The 12,457-nt window shown below is 37.0% G+C and overlaps 1 protein-coding gene across 1 annotated transcript in view; it reads left to right on the forward strand.

Moving 5' to 3' along the window:
* CHM (choroideremia (Rab escort protein 1)) overlaps window positions 1-12,457 on the forward strand; it is a 304,050-nt gene that overhangs the window by 220,722 nt on the left and 70,871 nt on the right. The window contains exon 9 of the mRNA XM_006871309.1: window positions 2,127-2,204. Coding sequence (XP_006871371.1) covers window positions 2,127-2,204 — 78 coding nt within the window. The remainder of the gene's footprint in view (window positions 1-2,126; window positions 2,205-12,457) is intronic.

Genomic DNA, 12,457 nt, shown 5'->3' on the forward strand with positions numbered 1-12,457 from the left:
GAGCTCCTCACTACACATCCACCCGATCCGCCATCTTCAATGAAGTCCTGGTAGTGTAGTGGTTAAAACAAACAAACAAACAAACAAAAAAAGTTAAACAGCCTTGTGGCTCAGTATTCCGTGTTGTTGTTGGAGCTCCACACTACACGTCTCGCTGCTGCTCGAAGTTCTTGCTGATGGTCCCTAAATTCAGGTGGGATATACTCACGGTCATATTTTGGCTTTCATGGACTTTAATTTTCTTCAACTTCAGTCTGTACTTGTATATGAGCAATTGATGGTCTGTTCCAAGTCAAACCTCGTCTTGTGTTATTAAAGGATTCTATGGGCAAAGTATTCAGTGATTCAGAAAGCATCAAATGAGGATGGAAGGAATACACAGAGTTAATGTACCAAAAGGAAATGGTCGATGTTGAGCCATTTGAAGAGGTAGCATATGATCAAGAGCCAATGATCCTGAAGGAAGAAGTCCAAGGTACATTGAAGGCATTGGCAAAGAACAAGACACCAGGGATATCTATTGAATACAAATTGAAATCTTTCAACTAAATGATGCGGACTAAGGCACTCACTCATCTATGCCAAGAAATTTAGAAGACAAGTACTGGCCAACTGACTGGAAAGGAACTGTATTTGTGCCCATTCCAAAGAGCGGTTACTCAATGGAATGCAAAAATCATCAGACAATATCATTGATATCCCATGCGAGTAAAGTTTTACTAAAGATAGTACAAAAACGGCTGCAACCACACATAGACTGAGAACTTCCAAAGGTTCAAGTAGGATTCAGAAGAGGATGTGGAACAAGGGGTATCATTGCTGACATTAGGCAAATGAGGTCTCTGCTCTCCTGGAGCACCACCAAACTACTGCCTGGCATAGTGACCCAATATAGGCTTTCGGAGGCTGCACATGTTAGGTTGCAGAAAGCCTCATCTTTCTCCTGCGGCTTCAATGGCTGACCTTGCATTTAGCAATCTAGTGCTTATCTTACATTGACACCAGTGAATGATTGTTGTTAATTGCCATCAGGTTGGTTCACACTTATAGCGACCCTGTAAAAGGTTTTCAAAAATCAGCTGGTAGGTTTGAACTGCTGACCTTATGGTGAGAAGCCATGGTATTTTTAGTAACCTCATAAGGAGTTCTGGGAGCATAGTGGTTACAAGTCGGACTGCTAACCTCAAGGTCAGCAGTTTGAAACTTCCAGTTATTCTGCAAGAGAAAGTTGAGGCTTTCTGTCCTGTAAATATATATAGCCTTGGAAACCCTATACAAGGTCGCTATGAGTCGGCATCGACTCCAGGGCACATAACCAAATAACCAACAATATGCATGCATAAATTGGACAGTGAATAAGTAAGACTGTAGAAGAATTGATGCATTTGTTTTATGGTGTTGGAGGACAATATTGAAAGTGTCATGGACTGCTAAAAGAACAAACAGATACATGTAGGAAAAAGTATAGCCAGATTACTCCTTGTAAGCCAAGATAGCCAGACTTGGTCTCTCATACTTCAGACATATTATCAGGAAGGACCATTCCCTGGAGAAGGATATCATATTGGATAAAGAGGAGGGTCCAAGAAAAAAAGGAAGACCCCTCCTACCCCCCAGTGAGATGGAGTGGCACAATGGCAGCAGCAATGGGCTCATGCGTAGCAACGATTGTAAGGTTGGCCCAGGAACTCACAGTGTTTTATTCTGTTGTGCATAGGATTGCTGTGAGTTAGTACTGACTCATTGTCACCTAATAACAACAAGTATGACTTCTGCTGAGTGTCTCATGTATTACTTCTGGAGGCTGTTTGTAGTCTTATGTACAGTAGGTATTCATTGCTAATTTTGGAGGGATGCTTAACCCTTGATCAGTGATACTTTTGGCCTGGTCACAATTCTAAGCTTCAACATTGGATGCTTAAAAACTGCAGCTGTACAAGGTTAGAATGTGACTAATCTTGACCTCTGAGGGATTGTTAATACCATTTTAGAGAAAATAATAAATTACTAACAGAGTCCTTTTTTCTGTAAGACTAATTATTAAACATAATTTGCTTAACAGCAAGTAATATTACCTTAATTTTCAACATACCAGTTTAACCTAATCTTTATTATTCTTTTTCTAGGATGTGTGCTGTGTTTGGTGGAATCTATTGTCTTCGTCATTCAGTACAGTGCCTTGTAGTGGACAAAGACTCCAGAAAGTAAGGATAATATAAGTTATCTTCCTATAGTTGTACCCCAGACACAGGTGAAAAATGCTAAAGTCAATTTAAAAAAATGATTCTTCAAAAATCTACCTGGGTATCAATAACATATCAACCTTGATTAAAAGTAATTTCTATTTGGATCCTCCAGTATGAGGAAAGTGAGTTCAGAATATAGAAACTAAATTAATTTCCTTGCACTATAACTATAGCTCCTGATCATCCAAGCTTGGAAGACAAATCATTTCAACTCCTGGGGATTGGTGATGAGTGATGTTGGTTTTCCTTGTGCCCTTACTCCCTCTAATTGATTTTCACTAGATGACAACAAAGCCCTCTATTATTACGTTTTAAAAAATGAAACTCTTCTAAAGATTCATCAGATTAATCCCTGATGATAATGCATGTCATTCGAAGAGAAAAGACAAACGAGTTTTTAGTTAGATTGTTGTCATAAACTATGCTGCCCTCTTATCTGAGGATAAATTATTTTGCAGTTATATCAGGCTAGTAGGCTGATTTTTGGTTGAGCTAATTCTTTACCCATTAAAAAAACACAAAAAATTGAACACCATCTATTGATTCATGTATTTTTGTATTTCTATTTTATTTTTCTAGGATTTATTACTTAGTTATTAAGATATACTCTTGTCTATAATGCATTAAATAAAATATTTCACAATGTGTAGGTTTACAGTGAAATTAAAAGGGATCAAGTTTTAGAGGCTGTTTAAGTTTCTGTTTTTGTTGGGGAGTTTTTCCCTTGTTAAGCATCTGATGGCGTGTATCTCCCTCTAATCTGTTTGTAGGGGTATATAAATAGATAGTATTGACCAGATTATAAAATACCTTAGTAATTTAAACTGGAAGTTTAAACAATATAAATTGTAAGCTATTTCTTTCATTTTGGAATAATTTTGTATTGTTTAGTAACAGAAAATATCTATTAGTTTCATATATTTGTAGCATAATGACTAGCATTTTGAGATAAAAATCTTACAATTCAAGAAATTGTAATGTTTAATGAATAGTGGAGTTGTTTCAGAAGAAACATCTGTAGTGTAATATTAGCTTTGACATATGGTATAAGATAAAACGATACAAATTTACAGAGGCTTGTAAAGTATTTTTAGCACTTTAATAGAAAGATATTACAAAAATGAAAAATGATGATCTACATAGTAAAATTTATCCATAATGTCCCAGGATATTCGTATCTTGGCTAATCAAAATTCTATAGAGATTCATGAAGAATAGTTATCTTTATGACTCCTAGAGTCATTTTTCTCTTTGCATTCATTTTGAAGCAAAACTGTGTTCTCATGACTGAAAGCCATATAATGAATCACTTGTTGTGTTTGTTCACTTATATTCTTTCACCATTTGGGGCCCATTCCATTCTTCCATGTTACTGTCAGCGACGGGAGGAATTTGCATGGTTGATGTATTTGGTTTATTTTATTTTATTTTTTCAGCATGAGTAGATTAGTACAGTAAAACCATTTTTAAATTAATGGCTATGCTTACCTTACCTTGAACTTAGTTTTTACTTACATCCTCTGAATAGAGGGAACTTTTCCTCATGATCTATTGTGGGTTGTAGTTGCAAAGATAGCTGAGGGTTAAGGGTATTGACACCAAAAATTCTCCAGACTATTAGTTTTTAAACTTTAATGTGCCTAACAATCACCAGGTAAACTTAACAAAAGTGCAGATTTCTGGGCCTACCCGTCAGAGAGCAAGTTTGGATAATATACTTAAAATAGGACCAATTAGTTTTCATTTTTAAGAAACATCTCAATTGGATTTATGTCCTGGTATGGCTCTGTGGTAGATCGGTTTGAGCCACAAGGTCAGCAATTCAAACTCACCAGCCACTTCTTGGAAAACTATGCAGTCGGATCCAACTATGAGTCGGAACCTCTTGACAGCACTTAACAGCAATAACAAATGGTGCTGTAGGATAAACCCTGGACTGCTAACCAAAAGGTTGGTGGTTCAAACCTACCAACTGCTCCTAAGAAACCTTATACTGGGTCACTATGAGTCAGAATCAACTCAATGGCATTTTGAAAAAGCAGCATTTTTTAGGAAGGAGCTCTAGTGTTGCTGGACTCCTAACCACAAGGTTAGTGGTTCAAATCTACCAGCAGTTCTGTGCAAGAAAGATGATGAGGTGATGTGTTCCTGTAAAGGTTTATAGTCTTAAAATTCTATAAAACAGTTCTGTTCTATCCCATAGGGTCTCTATGTGTTAGAATTGACTCAATTGCAGCAAGTTTGGTTTAGCTCATTCCTGAAATGCCACTGAGAAATGCTTATCTATAAGTAAAAGTTGAGGTTCAGTGGTAGAGTTTCGCCTTCCATGCAGGAGGACCCAGGTTCAATTCCCAGTCTTTGTGCCTCAAGTACCATCACCAGTTTTCTGTTCTTGAAGGCTTGCATGTCGCTATGATGCCGAACAGTCTTCAGCAGAGTTTCCAGACTAAGACACACTAAGGAAATATGCTTGGCAATCTACTCTGGAAAACAAACACAATGATACGTTTGGGGTTGCCATGAGTTGGGAATAAATCAACAGCCGCTAACAACAATAACTGTATTCCATGAGTAACTGGGGTCTCTAAGTCTTAATTCATTCCAAGACCATATCAATATGAATCTACCATATCTGCTGGTGATCATTTATACATTTTAAATACTAAGCAAACTGCTACTAGTTTCACATTTCTTTTATATCATCATAGAATGACCTTGAACATAGAAATTGTTTTGTAACAACTTATAAGATATGAGCATGTATAGAAATCAAGTAGCCCTTGAGTGAAACTAGAAGACCTATAATTCCTTTACTGCCACTGAATGACAGTGAGAGAGTCACTTTTCTCTGGGTCAAATATTTTGTCTATAAGATGAGATAGATGGACTGTGCAGTGATCTCCAAGTATCTTTTCAAACCTGACATACTTTGAGTTAAAGTAATTACTTTCTTTTGGGGTCTTGGGTAGGTGGATAGGAGTAAGGAGTGACAGTTAAGGTTGGGATTGTGACTAGGTCTTGAGTAGGCCTTTGTAGTTGTTGCTGTTGAGTCGATTCTGACCCATAGTGACCCTGTATAAGGTTTCCAAGGAGCAGCTGGTGAGCTTGAACCGCCAACCTTACAGTTCAAATGACTTTGCAATCCAGCACATGAACCCACAGTGCCACACCAGGTAGGCTTAGGACTTAGTTTACTCTTAGAGTTATGGAGTCCTTGTGTAGCACAGTAGGATAAGCACTGGACTGTCAACTGCATGGTCAGTGGAGGTTTGATGTGAGTCAGAGTAGTCTTGAAGGCACTTAACAACAAAAACAGTATAGTTAGGATTAGGGTTCGTGTTAGGGATGAAGGTTGGCCTAGTAAGACTTGATCTAGTATTTAGGGTTACAATTAGGTTGATTTTTATTTATTTTCTTGAAATCTATCTGATTTAAATTAAGAAAGGTGTGCGACAAGGTTGTATTCTTTCATCATATTTATTCAACCTGTATGCTGAGCAAATAATCCGAGAAGCTGGGTTCTATGAAGAAAAACATGGCATCAGGATTGGAGGAAGACTCATTAACAACCTGTGATATGCAGATGATACAACCTTGCTTGCTGAAAGTGAAGAGGATTTAAAACATTTACTGATGAAGATCAAAGAGCACAGCCTCTGGTATGGATTACATCTCAATGTAAAGAAAACAAAAATCCTCACCACTGGACCAATAAACAACATTCTTTTCAACGGAGAAAAGATTGAAGTTGTCAAGGACTTCATTCTTCTTGGATCAGCTATCAACATTGACGGAAGCAGCAGTCCAAAAATCAAACGATGTATTTGCATTAGGCAAATCTGCGGCACAAGACCTTTTTAAAGTGTTAAAGAGCAAAAATGTCAGCTTGAGGACTCAGAGCGCCTGACCCAAGCCATGGTATTTTCAGTAACCTCATATGCATGTGAAAGCTGGACAGTGAATAAGGAAGACTATAGAAGAATTGATGCTTTTGAGTTATGGAGGAGAATATTGAACGTGCCATGGGCTGCCAAAAGAACCAAAAGATCTGTTTTGGAAGAAGTGCAGCCAGAGTGCTCCTTGGAGGCCAAGATGGCCAAACTTCATCTCTCATACTTCGGCTATATTTTCAGGAAGGACCAGTCACTGGAGAAGAATATCATGTTTGGTAAGGTGGAGGGTCAGAGAAAAAGAGGAAGACCCCCCAACAAGATGGATTGGCCAAGTGGCAGCATCCATGGACTCAAGCGTGGCAACAGTAGTGAGGTTGGCCCAGGATCGGGCAGTGCTTCATTCTGCTGTGCATAGGGTCACTATGGGTTGGTATCAACTCAATGGCACCTAACAGCAACATCTGATTTCATCTTCATTTGGAAATTATGTAACTGGACTATTCCCTCTTTGCTTTGTTCTTGTTGCAGCTGTATCTCTGATTTTCTCTTTTTTCAGTCTTATAGGTCTGTTTTGCTTTGCGGAATTTTATATCTGGGTTGAGTCTAGGTGATATTGTCATATATATTAATGTCAGGTTTTTGTCTGCTACTGTTGGTTCTCTGTCCAAAGAACACCCTTTAGGTTTTGTTTTGTTTTGTTTTGTTTTTGTAAGATTGATTTGGTCTTTACATATTCTTTTAAGTTATGTTTGTCTGAAAATGACCTAATTTCACCATATTTGCTGGATAATTTTGCTGGATGTGTGATTCTTGGTTGGTAATTTTTTTTTTTTTTTTCCTTTCAGAGTTTTAGGTATGTCAGCTCATCTTGCTTGCATTGTTTCTGCTGAGAAATTAGTATTTAGTCTTATTAGTTCTCCTTTGTAGGTAATTTTTCCCAAGCTACTCTCAGAATTCTTTCCTTGTCTTTGTATTTGAAAAGTTTAATTATAATGTGTCTTGATGTTATTCTTTTGTGGTCTATCCTGTTTGGAGTTCGTTCTACGTCTAGATTGGCTATCTTCTCATCTTTCGTTATGTTAGGTAAGTTTTCTTCCAACAGCTCTTGGAAGTTATTATTATTTTTTATTTTTATTTTTTATCTCTTCCTGTTCTGGAATTCAAATCGCATGTAAGTTATTCCTCTTTATAGTGTCCCACATAAATCTTAGGCTTTGTTTGGATTTTTTGTTCTTTTTTCTGATTGTTCCTGTAGCAGATGAGTATTGAGAGATTTTTCTTCAAGTTCAGTAATTTGCCTTTCCATTTTCTTCAATTCTATTCCCACCTTTCAGTGTATTATCTATTTCTGAAGTCTTAATGTTAATCTTCTGATTTTCTAATTACTGATTTTATATAGTTGTTATTTTCTCAATTTGTTTCCTGATTCTTTTTATTTCATCTGTAATGTTTTCGATTTTTCTCTCAATCCATTGGAGTTGTCTAATTAGCATTCTTTTCAATTCCTTATCGGTTAGTTACAGTACCATTTCTGATGTTATATTTTTCTGACTCTGTATTTTGGTGGATTGTGAGAGGCATTATGTCTTGTTTGTGTAAGCTGAAATTGTCTGTTTTCCCTGAGACACTGTTATGTCATATCTGTATTTAGTTGATGATTATATATTGGTGTATTCTCAGTCTCTTACCACCTGTCTCCTAGTGTATATGGTAGTGGCGATGGTTGTATGCTGTGGAGTTGGTTCCGACTCATAGCAATCCTGTATAGGGTTTCTGAGAATATAAATTTTTATGGGAGCAGAAAGCCTCATCGTTCTCCCATAGAACAGCTGGTTGATAGTTTCAAACTGCTGACCTTGTGCTTAGCAGCCTGACTCACAACCACTATGCCACCAGAGCTCCTTTGAGACTCTGTTATGTATAGTTATGTTTAGTGGATGATTGTATATTGGTGTGTTCTCAGGCACTTACCACCCACTTCCTAGTGGATGTGGTAGAGACCAGAAAGGTAAACTCAGTTTTCTGTTCACTGCTTGTATAGTGTAGTTCAGCGCAGGGTCATGTGCCTTTTCAGAAGAAGGCATACTCTGTTAGATGTCTGACCCTAGGCAGAGCAGAGACTGCACAGGTGGGAGTGCCACTGGGTTGGTGAGGGTGGAGACTGGCCATGCCCCTGGCAGAGCATGAAAACAAGCAAATCAAGAAAACAACACCATTTACGTTGTTGCTAAGTACAGTCTAGTCAGTTTTGACTCATACCAACCCTGTATATGGTTTCTTAGGAGCAGCTGGTGGGTTTAAACTGATGAGCTTGTGGTTAACAGTCCAGTGCTTATCATATAGAGCTACAAAAGGACTCCATTACCATTTATACTAGCCACCAGTAACATGAAATACCAGGAATGAATTTAATCAGAAATACAAATTACCTATACAAAGAAAACTACGAGACACTACTACAAGGAACCAAAAACACATAAAAGGAAGAATGTACCATACTCATGACTAGGAAGACTCAACATTGTGAAAATGTCAATAGTACTCAAAGCACTCTACCATCTACAGATATAATGCAGTCCTGATCCAGATTCCGTCATCATTCTTTAAAGACGTGGAAAAGGTAGTCACCAAGTTTCTTTGGAATGGGAAGAGACCTCCAGATAAGCAAAGCAGTATTTAAAAAGAAGAACAAAGTAGGAGGCCTCATACTGCTCAATCTCAAAACCTACTATACAGCCATAGAAGTCAAAACAGCCAGGTATTGGTATAATGACAGATACAGAGACCAAATAAACAAAATTGAAAACAAAGAAGTAACTCTAGCAACTGATTTTTTAAAAACACCGAAAATACTAGAAATGGGGAAGAGAGAGTCTCTTTAACAATGAAGCTGGCAAACTGAGTATACATTTCCAGAAAAATGAAACCAGATACATTTCTCTCACAATATGCAAAAACAACTCAAGATGGATCAAAGTAAAAATAGGGGAAAACTTAGGGGACTTAATACATGGCATAAATACACTATCAAACATAAATAAATAAAAACACCCAGCAGATTATTTGTTCAGCGAAAGATGGATTGGCACAGTGGCAGCAGCGGTGGGCTAAAATATACTGGTTATGAGGATGGTGCAGGACCGGGCATTGTTTCATTCTGTTGTGCATAGGGTTGCTATGAATCATAATCAACTTGATGGCACGTAACAACAACAACAAAGCAGTGTCAGTGAAGATGGAAAGAAGCTAGTTTGATGAAATATTTATAAGGTAAAATCAGAATTTAGTAGCAGAGTAGATGTTGAAAGAGTGCTCCTGAGATAGGGCAACTCTTGACATTACCACAGATAGACATTGCAAGGGCAAGCAGGTGAGAGATGTTGATTATGAACTATGTTTGGGGTATGCTGTGCAAAGTTTTGGAGGTCTATCCAGAAAGAAATAGATGTTGTTATTAAGTTCCGTCAAGTCCATTCTGACTTGTAGCAACCTTGTATAGTGTTTCCTAGGAGTGCCTGGTGGGTTTGAACCACCTACCTTGCACTCGAGTCCTGGTGTGGTGCTATAGGATAAGCACTGGGCAGCAAGGTCAGTTTGAATCACAAGGTCAATGGTTCAAACCCACCAGCTGCTCCTCTAAAACCCTGTACAGGGTCGCTGTGAGTCAGAACCAACTTCACAGAATTTAACAACACCTTGCAGTGCTTATCCTACAGCACCACACCAGGATGGTTATAAATATGAATAGAGAATATAGAGCTTAGGAGGTCAGAGAAGAAACCATAAATTTAGAACTATCTACCTATAACTGATGTGGCACTATAGGATACCCACTGGACCACAAGGTTGGTTTGAACCTCAAGGTCAGTGGTTCAAACTCACCAGCTGCTCCTTAGAAACCCTCTACAGGGTCACTATGAGTTGGAATTGACTTGACAGTAGTTAACAACAACTTACAACTGGTGTTTGAAGTTATTGGAGTGGATTTTCATCCAAGAAAAATGATTGAGAAAAGAGGCCTTTTGAGATGATTTTAGGAGGTGGATTTGAGCTGATGTGTTTAAGAAAGCATGAAAGACAAAATGAGTTTTTGTTTTTGTCAGTGATTATGAATCTTATAGTTTCTTAATTAATGTGTTTTCCTTTTACTTATTCCACATGTGATTTCTGCTTCCTATACAACTATTTGAGATACTAATTTTGAAGATCATAAAGATTGAATTCCTGTTTTACTTTTATTTTTTGGGCCAAATTCTAGATACTGAGTTTTCATCCTGCTGAGTGTTTTCTTCCTTACTGGCCTTTTGCTATTTATGCTCTGATATCATTGAAACAAAAACCAAAAAACTCTTGTGATTTGTTGATTTTAAAAGCTCAGCTCAAAAAATGTTCTGCCTGGCTTCAGTGATTCTTATGATCAGCTTGGCCATTGTGTCCTTGTTCCTTCTCAATTTACTACTTATGAGGCTCAGCAAGGCCCTCAATTGAAACTTAAATGCTGTTAATCTGTAATGACTTCCTCAGGTATTAGGTGTGAGAAGTGGTTGGAGGGGGAGTGTTTTAATGTGTCTGATGGTACTGTTTCATTTTGGTTTTTTTCCATTACTTGAATGTCATGTAATTTTTATATTAATCTGTATAAGGCAAAGTCTAAATCTTTCTCCCAAATCAATATCCCTCTATTGTTCTCCCAATTACATCTAATATATGATAGTAAGTAAATTACCTGAGGGGAAAACAAATCTTATCATTTGCTTAAACATGTCTTCATTTGAACAGCTTTACTTAGGTCTAGAATCTTAGTACTTGGTGATGAAAATTGTCAGGTGAGTTGTGTTCTTACTATCTGCTAGATTAAAACAGGTCGAATATGACCATCACCTCAATTTCCATAGAAATGTATATATATGTATATATATTTTTATATGTATGTATATATTTTCATACCAGTAGCTCTTAACTTTTCTCTATATAGCACAACAGAATTATAAGAGTAGTAGAATTATGTTATGACAGTGATTCTTTCCTGGGATTTGGGAGCTTATCAGAATCTCCAGGGGTACTTATCATTTGAAAAAGTCCCCCAGGTGTGATTCTGATTTGCTTCCTTCTCCCCCTCCTCCTTTGAGAATCACTGTTTCACTCAGAAACTTCAGCATGAAGAGGCACATTTGTTAGTATCTTGTCTTTGAATAGTTGAAGTCTCTAAACCCCAACCCACTGTACTTCCCTTTTGAGTAATCCCCAGTAGTTCTATTTAATATTGCAACTTCTGAAACCAGTGTTTACCAACCACTATTACCTACTACCAAAGCAGAGCTGTTTGTGTGTGAAAGCCTATAAAGCAAGGAAGTATTCACAGGCCTGGGGGCAAGGTTTAGTTATGTGGTTTATTTAAGTGGGAACCCTTTGCGAAGATTTACACTAGAGTCCAGAATTTATACTAACACCACTCCCACTATCTAGTTTTATCACATTAGGAAAATTTTCAAACCTATACCAAAGTTGAAAGAATTTCAGTGTATCTACCACCTAAATCTACCCTTAGATTGTTGCTAGAGTTCAATATTTCCTTACAATTTTTGTTTGTTTATTTCATATGTAAAATTTACATATAGTGAAGTGCACAAATATTAGGTGCACATTAGCTGAGTTTTAGCAAATGACAAACTTGTGTAGCCCAAATCCCTATTAAGGTAACAGAACATTTAACACAATCTCCCCCTTTTTTTTCTGCCCAGCTTATTTTCCCTTGATTTGCTATGATCTCTAAGCTAAAGATAAGAAAAGGCTTGCCAGTGCTTACAAAAAAAAAAAAAAAAGCATCAATGGATAGTCAGATCAGCATATTTCTTTTCTCCATTAGCCTGAAGAATTTTGTGTTTCAAATTGCATATGGGCATTTTAAAACCAAAAGTTGAATAAATAGTTGATCTTTCAATAATTCTTTCAGAAAATATTGTATATAAGTAGAAATACCATTCATCTACTTAGTTAAAGAAGTATTTTATAGGGCTAAGCTGTAGTGTAGTGAAATGTGAGAAGGTAAAGATAGAAATAGGGGAAGTAAGGCGAAAGGAAATGAAATAGAAAAACTCATATAAATCATAATATGATGTAACAAACCAAAGGTGGTTAATTGGTTGAAAATATATATTAAGTATGTGCAATATTACTAGACATCATAGCTTGCCATTTAATCAAGGGTATCATAGTCTGCCTTTAGAAAATAAAAATTAAATTCCTCTCACTATTGGTCTTTATGTTTAATGCTTTTAGGACACCAAATATTGCTTGTGTGGATTTTGTTTTTGAGTG

This window comes from Chrysochloris asiatica, unplaced genomic scaffold, assembly GCF_000296735.1.
Source record: "Chrysochloris asiatica unplaced genomic scaffold, ChrAsi1.0 scaffold00167, whole genome shotgun sequence".
In the NCBI taxonomy this organism is placed as follows: domain Eukaryota; kingdom Metazoa; phylum Chordata; class Mammalia; order Afrosoricida; family Chrysochloridae; genus Chrysochloris; species Chrysochloris asiatica.